We start from the raw sequence: 20,754 nt of genomic DNA on the forward strand, positions 1-20,754 counted from the left end.
GTTGTCCTATTGGAAGTGTTCAAGCCAGGTCTGACACGTGACAGCAGTTGCAAAAGGTAGGATGTGTTCCATTTAAGCGTTTATTGCTTCTCTGGAGTTGTTAAGAATTAGCTGCATGTTTGGCTCATGTTATATGCAGCCAATACATTTTCTTTTCCCTCTTCATATAGTTTCCAACCTTCTTAATTCTGTGGGAGAGGAGAGCAGATGCTTTTTGCATCAAGCAGGATCTGTCCGTTCTGTTGACTCTTTTTAACCTCCTCCTGTTCCGTTATTTGCTTATCTGTTGTAAAATAATTGTGTTTTCAGAAGGCTTCAGGCTTTCTGAGAGGTTATCTAGAAATTTTGATTATCCTTAAAATAAATTCTCAAATGGGTAAAAATCTCTCTGCCTTCAACACTATAAATCATTTGAGGTTTAAATAAAAACCACATAGTTAAAAAAACCCTCTAGAAATAGATATTATCGCATATGTTCCATCCATGATGCAGTTGTGTCTCAAGTCAGTCAGCTGGCCAAGAGATATTTCACCAAAATTTATATGATAAATAGGCTGATGTGCTTCATGTTTTTTATCACTTCACCCCACTGTGCTGCACCAGAGCAGATGATGTTGAATTCCAAATAATTTTAGGGATATTTGTTTTGGTTTGCTTTGGAAAAGAGAGGGTAGTTATTTTCTTTTTTATCTTCCTTTTTTACCTTCATCTTAGGTTACTGAAGATTAAATGAATGCACCACTTTGCCATGTTCCATGATACCTATCATGGATATTTTAAAAATGCTCGTCAGAGACCTGGGCAACTGTTTTGTTGTGCTTGTTTTTTGTTGTACCTTTAAGCTGCTGCTGGAGAGTGTTCCAAACATTGATAACTTTCTTCAGACAGAGAAAAGGAACAGCAGAAGAGCATTGCTAGAGAAGCATTTTGTTGGATAACTTCAGTTACAATTGTAACCAAATACTTCAAATACCTCCATTATTTATAGTGATAAAGATCTTCAGTAAAGCTATTTAGCTAGATTAAATTGATGCCAAAATAATCTCCCTGTTATCTTAGACACCACAAAAAAAGAGTCACCAGGAACAGGAATGTGGTTTAACTAGGTCACCACTTTATTACACTTAAGAATTATCTGATAATAGAGGTTGTAGACTTCACTCATACTTCTTTAATCCTTTTGGGAAGAGCCACTGTCAACCCCCAAAGGTTTCACATGTTCATCCACCACAAAGGCTTGATCTGACGTTGCTGGGCAGGGGGGCAGTGACAGATTTCACCCCGTGTGATACATCCCCCCCACGTTCCTCCATTTTCTTGGGAGATGCTGTCTCTTGAGCTGTTTCTGATTCACCAGGACTTCAGTGAGTGATCAGCTGCAGCACCACTTTTTTTCTTCTGGTCTTATTTGTACCATCCTCTATTTCCACAGCTGTTGCACTGCTGAAAGAGAGAATTCAAAAAAGCCACAGTTCTCCAGCCTAATGGGATCATCAAAGGAGAAATATTTATAAATATTAAAGGATGACTCACTAGATAATGCTAAAAATTCACATAAAGCCCTAAATTCATCCCTGGTCTATTCTGTAAGAGCAATTTTTGCTTTGAGAGGCAAAATAACATGTTGGTCCATGATAAATATCTATATTCCTCTCGTATATATCCACATTTTCAGGCCTTTGGGAATGTCAAACACTTTGTAAACTACTATTAAGACGTTTATTTTAAAATAATTTGTCACAATTTTTCACACTGCAAAAGAGGCATCTTAAAGAAGTGAAATATCCTGACTTTGTTGGGAAATGAGAATATTTAGGATTTATTTTAATAAAGCTACAGATAGGCATATCATATTTTAAAGATTAAAATGTTATTTATATGAATGAGTTGATTCATCTTTTTATGGATTGTGGCTGTGTGAGTTTAAGTAAAAGTTCTGTTATTTTTAAGCTGGAAGAAGAGAATTGTTTTTATGTCAAAACCTAGATAACCTAGAAAAATTATTTGTATCACAGTGTATTCAGCTGTAAAATTAGTAGTAATAATGCTGACCTCTGTGTTGCAAACATATTCTCACAAGAAACAAACATATTTAATTGTAATGATTTAAATACAATTTAGCAGCTGCAATCTGTCAGTTAAATATTTATTGTTTAGTGCCTTAAATAAATGGAACCATAGTAATACACTCTTAGAAAAACAAAACCACTGTAGTAGCTTTGATTCATACACCAAATGCTGTATTTTGAGAGCTGTAGAACTTTGCAGTAGGCTTTAAAAAAACCTTTCAGAAATACAGTATTAAACAAAATTACCATGTGGGCTTGGCTGAGTGATTACATAATGTGTATAATCACCCTGGCCAAGATTCCTTTTGAGAATTCTGGGAAGCTATTTTTAGATAAATTTGTACAGTGATGCAATCCTTCATGAAATAATTAGCTAAAAAGTCCATTTTTAGAACATCTCAAGAGATTTTGGTAAGAGCAGAAGACACTGTGATGTTTCTGATTCATCCTGAACTTGGATACTGCGAGAGAGTTTCCCAGTTGTCTCTTTTCACTTTTAGGATATAGTGCCAAAAATGTTAAGTGCAGTTGGCCAAAATGCAAGGTCTTCTAACTCCTTGAGAGCATTTTATTTTTCTTCTCAAAACATGAAATTAGAAACCTTTCCAGTGCTTTCAGGAGTGCAGGTGTACAGAATACTCTGGCCAGAGGCAAAGCTGGTATTTGGCAGACTTCTCAGTCTATTAGTTCACTGCTCTATATTTCATCACATCAACATATTGCTAGTGCAACAAAAAGGGTGAGGAAACAGTCAAGGAATTTAAAAAATGTGTGTAATCACACTTGCTCAGCAAACTAAAAACTAACAATATTTTCTCCTGCATGCAATATACAGAATTAATTCTTACTAATTACCCTGTAAATATTTTGAAGAGCTCTTTCAGCAGCAGATGAATAAAGTGGAATTGGAGGCAGCATGTTGCATTCTTGTATTATTCTAGTTAAGTACTTCAGAAACATTGCTGGTGTGATATTATGGTGGTGACATCAGGCATTCAAGAATAACAAAATACCCCAAGAAGTATTTTCCCTGATAGATTAATTTAGCTTTATTGCACTGTGTATTTTATGATATTGAAAGTGTTTATATTACTGTAGGAGAAAAAGAATATGATTAGAAGTTGTTGTGATTGTGATTATTCTGGCAGCCCAACCCTGTGAATTAATTAATTGCATTTAAGGTCTCTATATATTTAACAAGTGTGGGAACAAAAAAGTCTTGCAATGCTTTCTGACAGTGTAGACATTGTCATCTGTAGCACTTGTGAACAGGAGCAACTTCTAGTGTTGGTTCCTAATCACTGTTGCTTCATGTTTCTGATGTAATACTAAGTTAATCTTTCTGACTGCCTTGAATTTCACAGGTGTGAATATTACAGGACCACGTAATTTTATGATTATTATTGTTGTTATTATTGTTGTTGCTGCTATTTTTTTTGTTGTTGCTGCTGTTGTTTATACAGATCTGCTTCAGAAAGAGATTTATTGTGCAGTTGAATCCAAATATTACTGCACAATGAGTAGAATCCATGTTAAGAAGCCATTCACCTGGGTACTGCAGACATAATTGACTATTCTGCTGCTTTTTTACCTCTTATGTTTATGCTGTTTACTATAACTCATAATATTGGTCTTGTTCAAGCTTTAAGCACCTAATTTTGGACAAAAGAGGAGTCTGAGACTCGTAAGTTTTAGTTTTAATTTTGTTACACTTATGCTGCACAGGTTCTTTGTTTATTTTGGGCAGGTAAGAATAGATGTTCTAATAACTTCATATATTGATGATAATCAGTCTGGTTATTTTTTCCTTAAAAGTTCTCAGAAAATGTAGTAAAATGGCTTTTACTATCTGATTTTAAATGTGGCTGTTCAGATCCCATTTATGTCAATACTAGGCATCCAATGGCCTTACAATCTTAAAAATCTTTTTGGTTTATACTTTTCTATTAATTAGAAATATCCTAAAGGAATATTTCTGCATGACTTAACATTGGGGTTTATTCTCTTAATTTTTAACCTGATTTTTGAACCTGTGTTTTTGAACGTGGGCCATTACAGTCACTACAATTGAATTGCATCTCAATTTTGCCAAGTGCAGCCTCCTGTGGGGGTGAAGGAGCAGAGTGCCACTTCTCCCTGTAGCTTAACACAGGAGGAGCACCAGATAGGAGAGGGAATGTGTGAGTGCAGCTGAAAGCCTTTGCCTGAACAACTGAGTTGATTCAAAAGACATTCTGTGTTGGAAAAATTCTGAAAATGTTGGCAGTGCTCTCATAACCCTTTTCACATATTCTCAGTAAGATTTGACAATTTATATTATAAAATTTGATGGACTCGGGTCATAGCTGGATATGGCATCACTTTTTCCTCCTTACGCACTCAGGAATCCAAGGTCTTTTGGATGGTATTTTTACACAAACATTTTCCAATGAGAGGGTTTTTTTTTGCCTTTAGCCCCTGAAAGCACCACAGGCTTGGTATATAAGTCCTTTCCTGCTTTAAAGTCTGTTTCTGTTTGTTCTCTGTTCAGAGTTTTTTGATTCTTGAAGAATCTGTGTCACAGCTTAAGCCTGGCCGTGGCTCAAGGCAGCCTCTTTTCACTGGTGATAATCTGGTTGTGAACTTATCCTAGAACTTTGTTCAGACAAATGGTTTAACTTCACTGAAAATCTTAAATGGAAAAAGTAGGTAATGCAGATATAAAATAATGTATGAATTAACACTGGAACTTTAGTAATTTTGGATCTGGCTTGCTTGGTAGGTGAAAATGGTTATTAAGTATCTCAAATAAGAATAGTGAGTGTCTCCATTACAGTGATGTGAACTCCCAAGCCAAAAGGATTTTTCTCCACGTGACATGTTTTAAACAAATCCTTATGTTCTACTACACCATACCCCATGATAGTAAGACTAAATATAGTTTAACACTTGATCTCAAATACAGTGCTAAGTAGCCAGTTATTAAAAAAAAAACCCTGTAAAAACTGGGTGTCAAATATTTCTACTGCTGTAATGGTGGATAAAACTTGTTATTCCTACAATCTTGCATCAAAAAGACTTTAGTTATATGTAAGGTGTCTCTATAAAGTGTATCAAGACAGTGGTGTGATGTTTTTTCCATTTCAGTCCATGCTTAAATATAGCACCCATGTATTGAAATGTATGTTTTAACAATTCTTGTTGCATACAACGGAAGACATGCAGGCATTTCAACTTAAGCTATATTTTGTATGTGATACAAATGGGAGACCTGGGCTTGGTATTGAAATTGTAAAAATTGTAGCTGAAACTCACTATTCAGACATTAAAGATGGTGAAAAATGACCAGTGGTGCTAAACAGAGATTTGCAGTTTCAAAAGGTCTTACTTAGCTGCTAGAGTTTCTGATTCATGTCTGGTTTTAAATAATTATTATGGGGAAGTATCTTTTTAATGAGTTATTTCCTGTTGTAAAAAGGGAAAAAGAGAACCTTCCTTCTTCCGTTGCTTGTCTGTTTTTAGTAGGACCTGGCCTGAGATGTCCTCAGGCAGCTACTGTTTCAGAGCTTTAATTATGCTTTTTAACCCACTTCTTTGTGTCTATGTTCTTACATACTTCTATGTAATTACCAAGTTTAGTAGTAGGACTGAGACAAATACCTTTAGCATGACTTTAGCTTATAGATTACTGAGCATGCTGTATTATTACAAGATATTTCCTGCGCTTCAAGCCATGCTTTTAATTCACAGAGCTTTAAAAGACTTCAAAACCACAAACTCTAAATGCAGGAAAATGCAGCAAAAAAAGTCAGACGGGCCATGTTCAATTCAACATAGCTTTGTTTAATCACAAGTGTCAGAAAAGTTGAAGTTTGGCCTCAGTACTTTAGATAAGTGTCTGCTTGGCACTTGGAAGTGCTGCCTGTCTCCATCTGCCAAGTGTCCAATATCCCAGCTGGTGTTTGGGAGGCTGTGGTCCTTCAGCTTGTGAAGAGGGAGACTTACTCTGAGCTTTAACTTCTTTCAGGGTAAGTCAGTCACATTTTGTCATCTCGCAAAGCAGCAGGTGTAATGGCTGTTCATACCAGTTAAATACTACTCTAATTAAAAAAGAACTGAAGTGTCTGTAAAGTTTCTATGCTCATGTTCAACACTAAATTACCAGACCTGAGTCTCTGAAAAGACTTACATGGAAGCTGCTTTGCACTGCTGCAGAGGAGTATTAATTTGTCCAGCAATTGATTTTGTATTTTCCCTGGGAGGAATGTTGGATTTAATGAAAACTTGGAAAATAGTCAGTACCTTTTCTTAATCCCTATTTTCTGTCCTGTGAGGGCACACAGGGCCTGAACATAAACTGCTCTGGGTTACATATCACAGATGATAAGAATTCTATGATTTTAATGTACAAACACCATGAGAATTAAGTTTAGTATATAACTAAATATAGATGTGAAAAATAAAAAGATGTATACTTAGCATAAAAACTTGACTGTGTTCCTTACATCATATGCAACAGTCTTATCATTAATGAGGTAAAACCTAAAAAGAGTTAAATGCAGAGTGGCCAAGCTTTTCTGCAGTAAGCTATCATGCACACTCTGAGCCTGCATGCATCCTGTCTCTCACACTTTCCAAGACAAGTCATACACTCTAACAGGAAAAGAAAAGCATGCTTATTAGCCCATTTGGAATTTTAACAGGGAAAAATTTGTGTTCTTCAATGGAGGCAGGAAACAAAGCAGCAAAACCCATGTTAAAATGTAGTTGAGAGTAAGAATATAAGAACAGACTGCATTACAGGGATGTTATAAAAAGAAAATGTATAATTAAAGCACTCAGTAAAACGTAACTCTGCCCCACAGTGATGCATTCCAACACCCATACGGTTATGATTATCATACTTATTTAGCATTTGGAGTTGCTGGTTAGTTAACATACTGCAATGTTTTTGTTATCTTTCACTTACTGATGAGTGCTTGCAAACTTGAGTCTTCATAACCTCTTTTTTTTTTTTTCCATTGGAATTTTCTTGGTGTCTAAAACCTCACTGCATAAGCAACAAGCCTGAATTGAATATAATTGTGTATTTCTAATCATTGAAGACAAGAGTATAATTTATTTTGGAAATAATTAGCATGATTAGTTAGTATTATGCTGTTAAAAGTGGCCTGAATAATTAGCATAAAGGAACACAACCTCTGGCAGTCTATTGAAGTCCACTTCTTCCATGCTGCTCTAATACTGGCAAAAGATCCTTCAAAGCAATAACTGATTAACAGATCCTCTGGCTTGTGGAAAAACGACACTTCTGTCAAAACCATCCTTGGTGGATATGTTTTAACAATTTGTCTCATTTAATCATGTGGATTCGAGAAGTGTGCTACCATTAAAAAGGGACCAGTCTCAAGGTTTGGCTTTCTAACAATAATAGCCTTGGAATGTTCTTTTCTGCTTCAGCTGGAAAGTTAGTGCCACAGTGCTCCAAAGTGTATCAAGAAGTTTTAACAAAAGTTTAAACTGAAACTTTGCAAAGGAGTCTCTCCTAAATATCTTTTCTAGATGGAAAATTAATCTCACTCTTTGGCTTATTTTCACTTTGCTTGTGCAGGATGCAGGTACCTCTATAAGCCTGAGATGCTGAAAGCAGGTGGAATAGAGACAGTGAAGTTGAACATGATTTTTTAGAGGCTCCACTGTTGGAACTTGAACTTGTTATTTTTGATCTCAGAAAAATATTTAATGAGGATCAGACAGCTGAAATGGAATAAAGGAAACTTGCTGAAAAATGTAATTTCTTGAACTTTAGGGTGTTTGAGGTCAAGTACAGCATTTGCTGTCCAACATCTGATGAACTGTAACTTGCCAAATAACAAATCCACTATAAATTGTATTCCATGGCAGTTAGTAACTTCTGAGTTGTGCAGCAGTAGAAATGGCAAGAAATTCTCCCCTTGTCTTCAGATGATAACAATTTTCAAAGAACGTGCAAAAATACTGTTCTAATGTGAAAACTGATTTTATTTGGAGAGAGAGCTGGCTTAATTAGCAAACATTTTGTTAACCTGCTGTTAATGGAACTCAGGCCTGAAGCACTGGATTCATACAGGAGAACCAATTGCAGTTGCACATGCTTTCATTAAATCTGGGTTCATTCCAATAAATTCATGCAGCTTCTGGATAAACTTGGTGAACTCTGTAGCCTGAAGAATGAAATTTTTTAGATCATTGCCCTTTTCTATTTTCTATAATATTGTCTTAGGAGAAAAAAAAAAGCTCAGATAAAATCACTTATTATTTAAAATCATGAAGACTGGAACTAAATGCCTGCCACATGAAGTTCTCAGAGTGTTTTGTGGAAATCTTAGAATGCTTATTTTCAAGCAGTGAGATTGCAAGAAAAAGAGTTTCTGTGTCCTTGAAGACAGCAGGAGGTCATTGCAGAATCAAACCGACAATGTGGGTCTCTAGATTTTAAATTTTGTGCTTTAAGAATTAGATCCCAGCTCCAGGACAGCTTGCAGGCCTTATATCTGCCTCCTTCTCATGTTATATAGGGAAAAATCCTACCCTATTGAAAGTGAATATTCTAGAAATATTTCAAATTCCATGAAGTGAAGAGAGATTGAGAAGAAAATCCAAAGGAAAGTAATAGCTATTGAATTGTTTTACACCTATATCCCAGAGCAACAAATCTTAGTATTTTTCCTCATTTGAACCTCATTCATGAGAGTTTTGTTGTTAACTTGATCCAGATGACAGATGAAAGCATAGTTCCCTATTGCCACCTTGCTAAAATATTTTTTAAAAGACAGTTTTAATATTATAGTTTTACAGTTACAGATTGCTTTTAAGCTATTTAGTCTGTTACCAGTCAATCAAAGACTTTCATTTCACTTTGGTATATCCTTCCTTAAACTCTACAGACTTTTAGGAGGACAAGAAATGCCTGTCAGTTTTCTTGCAGTGCTAGATCATAAATTCTTTGGTAAGTGGGTTAAAAATTCAGTTACACATACCATTCATGACCTTGACAGCTTAGCAAATAGTGACATTGAATGATCAAAGACAACTGCTTCAAGCCCTAAGGGTTAATATACCTGTGCAAGTAGATTTAAGCTGCATTTAGTTTCTCGATCATTCCTTTATTTCAAAATGGATGCAGTATTTTTTGAATGTAGTCAATAAATTAAGAACAAAGAAAATCTGAGGACACTTTTTAGGCTAGAGCTAATAAGCCCATACATGGTCTTTTGGAGTTAGAGTTAATTAATTGTTGTATTTTATGAGTTAACATGTTTTTCTTTTCTAGTATACATCCAAATTGAAACCTTTTCCTTCTCAGGTGTGGGCCTGTTGTTCATCAGGCATTTTCAAAAAGAACTGTTGGCATGACAATTTTTTCTGTCAGAGCTGTGGATATGTAAATTTCATGAAACCCCGTTTTCAGGTTTGAGAGGAAAATGCGAATAAATAGAATTTTCACCTATGCGATGTAACTATTTCAGATAGGGAGTGACTTGTGCAGAGTAACCTATGATGCACATTAGATGTCCATCGTTGGAATGCATGTGTGATCACCACTCTCATTTTCATTAATTGTACGTTTCAAGATTCATGTTTCTTGATCATCCAGAAAAGTCATATTGAATAATCTGCTGTGCCTTCTAAAGAAATGTAAGGAAAGGTCTTGGATGTCCCTGAATAGGAAATTGTCAGGTATGCTGAAGATGTTGCAGGAAATGATGGCATTGCCAAGTCCCTGCATGGTATTTTCCCCTCTCAGGCAGCACTGAAGCAGTCCCTGAATGTGTTGATCTGGCACCCAGACCATGAGGATTTTCTTCTGTGTGAGAAACCAGAGTCCCAACATGTACATGCCTTCCTGTGTGCCTGTATGTAGGTGTAGGGGTGTGAAGCCCTGGGGTCCTGAATGAATTCCAGTGTGGTTAATGAATTCCTTCCTTAAATAAAAATGAAGTTGGCATTTCAAAGCCTGCTAAATATTAAAAGCTAGCAAAGGGAGCAATCAGAAGGAATGTTACAGATTTTTGTTTAGAAGGATGTGAAAAGGATCGTATTGTTCCTCAGCATGGCTTTACTTTTGTTCTTCAGAAATCCTCCTGCTCATCCTCCTCAAAAGTCCTGCTTTTAAAAATTTGAAATCATAAGATGCTTTTACTTCTGAAATCAAAGCTAACCATACCTGGGAAATACAGTTCAGTGTGGAAGTTTAGCACTAGCAGTAGCTAAAGCAAAGACAAACAGAACATCAAAATTACATTTGCAGTCATTGTGAAGAGCTAACAAATAAAAACAAAAAGTTTTTAACAGTAATATTTGGCCACATATATAGCATCATTTTAAGAAATTTATGACAGTTACAAGTCATGTCAAAGTTTAGATGGTTTGATGGTTACTTGAGTGGAAAAGAAATTTCCATTTCACATTTCCAATATATTTTGCTCCCAGAACAGGCACACTAAAGGGAGGCTACTAGAGCATTAACACTTCTTTGTGCACATTTTACTGCAATCTGGCATGCAAAAGGAAGAAACATTAGAAGTAGTTTATTTATATTTCAGCACCAAATTAGAAAGATGACATCATTCATTTACAGTTCTTATCCCATGACACGCCTAATCCCCAACACCTCATTACAGAGGACACTTTTAGGATTGCATATATCATCTTGTTTAACTTTTGCATTCTTTATGGAATACAGTTGAAAGGTAGGAAATTTAAGGCTGTTCATTGATAAGAAAATAAACTAATAAAATTTTAGGAGCTTCCCCAAAGAGGCAGGGTATGACAGTGTTTATAGTAAGTGGCTTATTATTTGGCTATTAATTCTCCATCTCTTCCACTCTTTTGTTCAAAAGGCTTTTCTCTTTTGATTCTAAAGACAAACAGACCAACTATGATGATTCAGATTGAGATGATCTTTTTAGCAAAATTGGTAGAAAGTAATAGGTGAAATTCATACAGCTGTTTGCTTCCATCTTATTGGGGAGGGAGAAAATGGAATATTTCCAACTGTGCAGATCCCTCTTACTCTGTAACACACTGAGAAAATGCTCTCACAGTGCTATGGAGGTGCTCAGAAAAAATCTGACAGTGTACATCTGATCTGTGACTTTTCCACTACCTTTTTGTTGTGGATGCCTTGAGGGTTTGGTTGGGTTAGTTGGTTGTTTTTACTTAAACTGAGTACAGCTCCCCTCCTGTAAAGCAGTTTTCTATGATCTTCTAATGGACATCATATGAAGTGCTTGAGAAACGTTGTGACAACTGAAAAAAAATTAATTGCTGAAAAGGCACATCAGGATTTCCTAGGATTCTGTGGCTGTTTTCCTTTCATTAGAGTTGTTATACTTGAAATATTACATAATATGAATATCTCATTTTCTTTTTTTTTTTTCAAATCCCTTTTCAACTTTAGCAAAAACATTAAAGTTGGGGAATTTAATAGCAATCTCTGAGTTTTACATTTTCAATTAAAATGTACTTGCCAGTGAAATTTTCCAAACAGAGACTTTGATACAGGATTGTTGTCAAAGGAAAATCAAATTACAGCAGTCCTGGAAGTAAGTTTACCATATTTTATCAGTGGGACACGAGTTATCTCATGGGCTGCATTGGAAGGCAGTTAGACCAGTTAATATGGGAACATACTGAGCAAATGAACTGTGTTCAAATTCATCTGCTTAAGCTGGTCCTTTGGAACTGATTATTCTGGGCAAAGTCCCGGGGAATGTGTTTAGTCCCCATCCTCAGTGGGGTTACCATGAATCCTGTTGCCTTGGAGCATGACATCAGTGAGTTAAGACTGCTATATTTCCTTCATTCATCTCTGTGGTAGTAATTTTAGATGTCTCTAATTAATTATTTTAATTTTGGAAGAGGTCTTTGGTAGTTGACAGCGTTTTTTTCCTCAGTTTTGTTAGTGCGAAATTAATAAAACTTGATTGCAGTTTAACAGGTTTGCCTGAGAGAGTCTTCAGTCCTGGTACCACAAAAAGTAAGGACTGTATCCACTGGTATCAGCCTATTGGTAGTAAGATATTTTTGGTGTTATGAGCAAGGTTTGAATTATTTGAGTCTATGTATTTCATGGTATGGAATAATTGTAATAGTGATAAAGAGCAGCAATGTATCTTGTTATCCCATGGTGACATAGATTTTATTATCTGTACACAGCTGTAGCTGAAGTGTTGATCTCTTTTTCAAGATCTATATCTTAGACTTACTTCCATTCAGTAATATGTCAAGTTCCATAATCACTTTTTTCTCTAAGTGCCTGTGTCTCTATCAGTTAGTTTTCAGATTCGTTTTACTTATTGTTTAGCAGGGTGATCCTGGTGTACAATTAAAATAAGTTACCCAAAATAGAACTTTTAGACCAACTATTCATGATTGTTGTTGACATGCCTTAGTAACTAACTTTAAATGTTTGAAGTACACTTAATATTCCTTTCAGTGAGATTTAAAAAGTTAATTGCAAAGACATAATGTTACACTGCAAAAAATAGGAAACAGCTCTAAAATAATAAATTTAGAAAAGCTGAATGTCTGTTGGCCTTCAAACACATCATCCTTCATCATTTACTTTTCTGACTTCTTCATGTGATTCTATGGATGTAAAAGCTGGAACAGAGGATGTGTTCACATCCTTTATTTCTCTGTTTCTCTGTCCTTTCCTTTGTGAGCCAGCAGTCTGGACTTCTAGTCTTACATCCTTCAGCTCCAAAAAAAAAAACCAACCCAAAAAACCCCAGAGCCAAGATTTCCTAAAACACTGTCAGAATAATACATTCCAACATGTAATAAAATTGTCTTGCTTTACATCTTAAACAGACACAAAACAGAATGAAGCTGATGGCAGATAACTATGATGATGACCATCACCACTACCACCACCATCACCACCACCACCACCATCGATCTCCTGGGAGGACACAACACAACCACAGACCCTCTCCAGATCAGGTTGGTCACCTCTGTCTTCACCCTCTGTTTTATAATTTTTTTTTTTTTTATTTCAAGATAAAATAAATTTTCCAAAGCACTAATAAGCAAGTGATGCATTCTTTGAACTGAAACTAATAGCCCTGGTATTTATTTCCGTCCCTGAAATAGTTTAAAATTTTGGCTTTTTGTCTGGTGCCTTATTTTTCTGGAATAGAAAAACAGTCTGTAGAAACAAGTAACTCATTTTCAGATGGAGGAGCCTGAGGAAAAATTGAACATTGCTTTTATATGAAAAATCATTTTTTGATATTAAAATAGGTTATAAGTTCATAATGTCTGGGAAGAAATAAAAAGGAAAATCAGGGATGAAAATATAATGGGGATGTGTGATAGACTATGTAATTGAGAGTAGAAGCAAAGAGGCAAATTACACTTTTTTTACAGAGTGACCAATGGAACTGTATTAGAGTCAGGAACAGGTAAGAATGAGAAAACATGATTTCTTGGATACTAACACAAAGAAAAAAACCCAAAACCACAAACCACAAACCTGAACAACATAACACAGAATCCTTTGAATTCTTGGAACATGTTAAGAACAACTTTTTCTGTCAGAAAGAGAAGAAGGGAATTAAGCACTTGATGTCTTGGTTTAGTTCTGTTTCTGATTAACAGAGATAAGTTGGCTGAGTTTATAAAAGAAGGAAAAATTGTATGGAAATATCTGTAAAATAAAAAAGTTTTGGCTTTATGCAGGGAACAGAATGAAAAAAAATCCCCCAAAATGAAGGCAGGAGATGTGAAATAACAGGTAATAACCACCACAGTGTTACTGAAACTAAGACACTCTTTTCAACTAATTCAAGAAACCTGAACCTGTGAAAAAGATTTGAGGCACAAGACAATGTAAGAGAGCTAACATTTAGTCAAGTGCTTTTCAATGCATGGTAAGAGCTTATTCAGGCAAGAGAATGGGTAAGAAGCATAGTGAAAGTCAGTATCAAAACATCTTCAAGAACATTAAGACATTATATGAATGGTGGAAATAGATGCATGATTAAAGATAGAGCTCATAAAATAGTAGCTATTTTACTAGTATTTACTAGCACTTGTACTCTCAGCTTTTTTCCTAGGTGATAGTTTTTGGCCACTCTCTAAAAAAGAGTGCAAGCCTAGCATACCCTTCCTGAATTGAATCTGCTTGTATTTGCCAAGGAAAATTATGTCAAGCAAATATAAGTTCCTTTGATAGGGAAACTGATTTTGTGGTTAAAGCAGAAAGTGGTAGCTTTTAATTCATCAGGTCTTGAACACTGTCCCACCAGATATTTGTAATGTGCAAATAAAGACATAACTTTCTAATGTAATTAATAACTAATGCAAAATAAGTGGCAGTAATAAAAGCTTTAACTATAAATAATATTTTTTAATTTAAATAATTATGAGATTGCCATGAGATGGGTGTGCAACTGATCGACAAATTTTCCATTGATCATTTTTGGACAGGAGGGCCAGTTACAGCAGGGTTCCAAAGAGGTCTGTCCTTTATCTGATTCTGTGGAGTATTGTTTTAGAGATTATTTCAGTGGTGAAATAGAAGTGCCATTAATATTGTTGATCACGAATCAAGCTGTAAGAAGCTCCAAGCACAGTAGGAGCAGTCGAAGTGCTCAATACGATGCTCCAGTCTTGATAAAGTGGAGAAAGTCTAGAATAAGTAATTTGGAATTCAGTAAAGACAAGTCCACTTACAGGGGAGAAGTCACATGTGCTGATGAGGTAATAGCATGGAAAAAGGAATCTAAACTGCACAGTGGAATACCATTGCAATGAAGTTGGATCTAATTCTGGGATGGATATAATACTGGAAAAGAAGCAGGAAGCAATTACTCTGTTCCTTTGAGCACTGGTGAGAGCTCATCTGAAAAGCTGTTTACAGTTTTGATCTCCATGCTTTAGGAAACATAGAATAGAAAGGGACAGAAGGAGAGCCACAAGAATGATAGAACATGACCTGTGGGGAAGGCTTAAAGAACATGGTTTGTTTAGTCTAGAAAGTACCAAAGGGGAGACATAAGTCTTCTAGTACATAAAATGTTGTTGTAAAGAAGACGATGATCAATTGTATTCCAGTGCCCAATGGAGAAAGGGTAGGAGCAGTAAATTTAATTTTGCCAAGAATAACTAGGTTAGTTGTTAAAAAGAAAACTTTTTCACTATGAGTCGAATGAATCTGTAAGTGGAAGCAAAATGTGGACATTCTTTCATATACATGTAATGGAAGGTCCTTTCTTGGAGATTTCAAAGAACAGGTTAGATGAATACGGCTTTATTTCATGTGTTGGACTCAGAATAGGTGTTCTCCTGAAGTGCTGTCATTCCAAAATTTCCACTGACTCTGTGAACAATGGATCAGCCCAGCATATGTTTACTTGTAAAGGAAGCAAATAGGAGATTCATAGCAAAATCTTGATGAAATATCCTTTGAGTTCTTGCTGAAATAATCTTTGAGAACAGCACAGTCAAGGAGAATCATGAGTAAACTCTAGGCATTGCTTTATCTTACACTTTTCAACCATGGATTTGAATTTTTTCTTTCCTTTTTGTGTTGTTATTTACTGCTCTTTACAGCATTTGTTTGTGCAGCAATTTGATTGCTGTGTGCCGTAGAAACCTGCATTTCCATTCAATATTACACACAGATTCCAGATATGTGGCTATAATCCAACATGTGTTTTTAAAGCACAGAAAATAGTAAACTTGTGAATCATCAGAGGGCATTTTTAATTTTGTAAGGAGTTGAAGTTGTGCATATTGTAACATAAATACTGTTTAATTTGGTGAATGCTAGGGAGGGATTTTGAAAGTTTTCTCCCAACTTCTTGTAACATTTCTCATTTCTGTAGATAATACTGGATTTTCTAATCTACATGCTACATTTATGTGGAGAAATAATGTCTGCTATTGTATATGTCTGTAAAAGTATGTACTGGCATACATAAAGTATGGGCACTGGCGTACATGTTTGTAACAAAGAATAAGACATTTCTGTGCCCTTTGTAAAAAGAAAGGTGTAGCACCAAGTTCTTGGAAGACCTTGGAAGACAGACATCCTGCTTGAAATACGCATAGTTTTTATGAGAAGCTGTCCTGTTCAGATATTGACAGTTTTTTAATGATAATGTTTTTGTTATATTTCTTACCGGATCTCCTGTCCTGCCATGGGCAACATGTGGCAGAATGGCTCTATGTGTAGTGAAGGATAGGATCTCTGCCTTCTCTTGAAGGAACTAGTTCAGCACCTTTTTTCAGACACAACGGATGTGTTTAGGTCTTCTGGCTGCTGCTAGGGAGCAAAGCCAAATTTCCAGCCACTTCTTGCCTTTATTCCTGCTTTTTTTTGCTCTTTAGGGAGAGGCTTAGATAGGTGACCTTTTTTTGCCATGGCATATCCTTGTCTGGACATAACTCTGGTGAAGTTGTAAGGAAACTTCACAAACAAGAGGAAGACTCTAACTCTCATCTGCCCATATATGGTCTTGTAACAGCTGGTCATGATGTGATCCCTTGTTATGTTGGTGCATCTGATTTTTATTTGATATAAATAAATTTCTAGGGATTGAGTGCTGCCGTGTGAATAACATATATTAACCATTTTTACTAGTCTTTAAAAAAACATGAAAAAAAGATAATTTTTCAGCTTTGCACAAAAACTTAAATTTATTCTCTTCACTTTTGGCTTGAGAGTTGGCAATCTTTCTGAATTTCCACCTGGAAACATTTTGGCAGTCCATGTGTATCCTGAAGTGCGGGTGTAATACTCCTAGCATGAAAATGAGCTTAATAAGCATTTTGCTCTAGCTTCAGTTTCCAAGGAGTTGTAGTATGTGGCCCCTTGTAGAGTGCATTACAGTAATCTAATCTGGATTGTTGCATCCAAGAGCTATCTAGAACAAAAGAACCCCATGGCTAAATAAATTTGAACTTCCAGATCTAGCAGCTATCCTGCCCCACAGCATAGACTTCCTTCCAAACCCTACTGTCCAGCTCCCTGCCTCTCTTATTTCTCATCTCTACATCCTTACTGTTTTTCCTTAAAACTTTTTTCTCTTGGCCTCAGTTGCCCGCATCATCTTTCAGTTTTCTCCCTTTTATGGAGAATGTTTTGAAGGAAGTGCCTGCTTGTGTCACACCAGTGACTGTGTGCTCTTGAAGAAAATTGCTGATGCTGTTGCAAGTTGTTAGGAATCAGCACACTTGTATTCCCTGCCACAGCTGCCTCACTGAGCAGCCCTCCTTCTGTCAGTTCCCTCCTTTCAGTATGGGAGCAGGCCTGTGAGTTACCAGCCAACAGAGAATTCTGTCCTGCTGACCACAATTCTGGTCAATTTGTGATGTCTCATTCTCTTTTGTTTTCTAATCTCAGGATCCTCTCAGTTACTCCCTGTTTGTTTCCTGTCCTGAGTTTTGGGCTCTAGTCACTCATATTCACCTACTGTTCATTTCTGTGGGCATTTTTCACTCCCTGCTGAAAGTCCTCAATTTACTGGCACAAATGACCAATCTCTAACTCCAGGTTGCTCTCCACATAATGAATAGTAGTCTTTGATTATTACCCAGGACTTCTTCAACTTCCTGAGAACATTAAGATGTGGTTGAAGGTTGTAAGTTCAAGATCCCACTTCTGGACTACTTAGTAAAAAACTGTAAATGATTATTAAAATTAAAAGCAGCATGTCTACATGAAAAAAGAAGTGTAGGTATCCGACATGCATATATCTCAGATATGCTTAAATTAGTCTGATGGCATTCTTAATAGGGAGTTAGGTTATTTGAGAGGTCATAGGGAAGAACTTGATTCTGCATTAACACAGTGGAAGACTGGAGGTATAACATACAAAGAATTTTCTTACTTTAGATTTTATTGCCAGTCCTGATGATTATAACAACTATCAAATCTTCTTAATTCCCATAGTACTGGAGATCTTTAAAGAAATAAAATGTACAGTGTTCTTAATCTCCTAAAAGTTTCCTGAATACCTGAGCTGTAGTGGATTCAAAGGTGAATGCTTTACTCTATGGTCACCAGGGCTACAAATGTATTTTAATTTTGTTTTATGAGAGATTATATGCTCATAGAAAAGAATCTGATTTTTAGAAAAATGTGAGTATCATAGGGCATGCCTTAGGAGCTGGCTGCTTTCCAAAAAGTTGGCCCTATTCTTAGAACCTGTAATTTGGGATGGAATGTCACATGGTGCCTCAGCATGTAAAATGATGTCCTTTTACATCTTTTAATCCCGTCTGGCTACATAGAGATTTCTTTTCCCACTTAAAACATTTCTGATGGCCCTTCTACAAGATTCAGTGTTTAGAAGTAATTTGTTACAAACTCACCAAAAAGTTTTCTGTTCCTCTGAGATCTCAGCAAGGAGGCCTAAAAAGTAGTTCAAGGTTTCTGAACTATCCTCTTATCTAAAGGAAAAGTCCTCCTTATCAGGACAGTGATGGGGCAGGGTATATCCCTGAAGCTTCCCTTCGTGCCACTCTCCAGTCACAAAGCCAACTGTTTTGGAACAAGCCTGTAGCTGTCTTACTGTTAAATGTGTGTCATTGTAAACAGGCTTTTTAAAAGCGTGCTGGTAAACTCCAGCATCTGAGAAAAGAAATCACATGCAGCCATGCGTGAAACTTGACAACAAACTGGCTGTTGCCAAGTAGGCTATGCCACTAAAAACTAACTTTTTGAAGAAGACCATGTGCTCTGAAAAAAAAGTGTTTATTGATTTGTAAAGTGGTGACTGGTCTTGGCAACAGGTCTTTATTCATCAGCTGGAACTGCTAAATATCCTTGGAGTTGCTGAAAGATGATATGTGAAAAACTCTGAACAGGTCAGATGGGATTTTGTTTGAGGTGGATGACTTGGAAATCAGAACCACAGGACAGTCAAACAATGATTATTATTTTAGTGTCTGCATCCTGATCTACAAATCACTGTATTGATCCATATGTAATTTCAGGGAAAGGGAGAGCATGCTGCTTTGTGTATTTTGGCAGTCCTGGCTGTTAGCATAATGCCTTCTATTCTGTGGCCACGCTGGAAAATTGCCAACCTCAAACTCCTGAACAGGCCTCAGGAATATTGAAACTGAGATTAAAAAAAAACAAAAAAACAAAAAACCAAACCAACACAAAACCAAACAACACAACTTTAAAGCCATACAAATGTAAACCAAACCAGATTATTTTAGCTAATGCAAATAATAACCATGGTTATTTGAAAAGCATAAGATTATTCAAATTTCTTTAGACTGTGAGTAGATAGTTCAGTCAGAGCAGAAGTTTAGTACCTGGAAAACTGAAATACCTTGTTTGGGAGTTTTCTGCATCATTGAAACTTTGTTTTTCAGTTGTTCAGGAAGGAAGAAAAAAAAAAACCAAGGGGAAAACCAGTGACATTGTCATATATAAAAAAGTGATATGATATAGCTGCCTAAAGCAGTAAATTGGAATTATTGCCTTCCTCCCTGACCCAGATTTTGTTTTATATTCTGCATGTTTCTTTACCCTCTATGTTTTTGGGCAGTGTTTTTGGGCAGGTGTGAGCTTGCTCTTGTCTGTTCCCCAAATGGATGTGAACTTGTTCTGCTGGTGCCTCAAGCTTCAGGGCAGCACGCAATTGCATTAGCACCGAGCTGAGCCTGCACTAAGCTCATTGGAGTCACATGGATTTATTTAATTTAGGAATTTGGGCAGGGCAAGGTTTGCCTGTCAGTACATTCAGTATAAACAATTCCAGACATATCCACTGTAAATAACTAGTATTGTGCTGAATTAGTGTTTTGGGAACTCAGAAGTGCAGTGCAAATTAGTCATATAAATGCTTTCAAATTTTTAATCTTTCCTCTAATTCTGCATCTTTGCTACACATATGATTCTTCTGGAACAAAGAACTTGTGATTCATATCACACGTTGTTCAGACTTGTTGAACTGAATGCTGTAAAATCCTGTTTGGATCATGGTCACCTTTAAAATATCAGTTTTCCAATTAAATTGTATGCAGTTATCACAGCTATATTGTTTAGTATAAACAGCTACTGAATGGCAAATACTTCTCTTCTAATGAGGATGTAATTCCTGTCTTAAGCATTTCCCAAAACTCAGTGAGTGCTATCATGTGCTTATTTCAGTAGATACAGAGAATTTTGCTTGCCTCTGACATCTATCTAGGTATTCCTGTCTACTTTAACCTAAAAAGAAAACTGAAATAGTCTTCTACAGAGGCTTGCCCACATTCTGAGGTTTGGCTTCAAACCTAAGGGTCGCTGTGAGTTACATAGTACTTGTGATGGAAGAAAAGAAAGAACCTTGAAATTTGGAAGAGTCTCTCTGAATCTGAATTTATCTTTCAGGAATACTCTAGTTCTTGATTTTGGTTTGCTGCTGTTTTGCAGTTAGAAACATTTTGAGCTACTCAACATTTCTCTCTTGAAAGTAAAACCAATAGGAATTTGGAATATTTGTTAATGCTTTTGTTATTCCTGCCTCTTAATCGCAATTATATTGTAGCCAGGTTACTTTTCAAACATCTTTTAATGATATTAAATTTTTCATTTACTAAAAGGCCAGCTGAACTGAAGCTGTAATAAAAAAAAGAAGTAGGAAACAGGTTTAGCATTCTTTGATACTCCAGGAGATGGATTTTGTACATTGAAAAGTTATACCTCTCCTTT

The 20,754-nt window shown here is 36.1% G+C and overlaps 1 protein-coding gene across 17 annotated transcripts in view; it reads left to right on the plus strand.

Annotated features, from left to right (window-relative positions):
• The window catches only part of ERC2 (ELKS/RAB6-interacting/CAST family member 2), a 430,969-nt gene that overhangs the window by 293,765 nt on the left and 116,450 nt on the right, over positions 1 to 20,754 (plus strand). For all 17 annotated transcript variants that reach the window (XM_032120320.1, XM_032120321.1, XM_032120322.1 and 14 more), the window contains one exon: positions 12,906 to 13,037. In XM_032120320.1, the coding sequence (XP_031976211.1) occupies positions 12,906 to 13,037 (132 nt within the window). The remainder of the gene's footprint in view (positions 1 to 12,905; positions 13,038 to 20,754) is intronic.

The sequence above is a fragment of the Corvus moneduloides genome, chromosome 11 (assembly GCF_009650955.1).
Source record: "Corvus moneduloides isolate bCorMon1 chromosome 11, bCorMon1.pri, whole genome shotgun sequence".
In the NCBI taxonomy this organism is placed as follows: domain Eukaryota; kingdom Metazoa; phylum Chordata; class Aves; order Passeriformes; family Corvidae; genus Corvus; species Corvus moneduloides.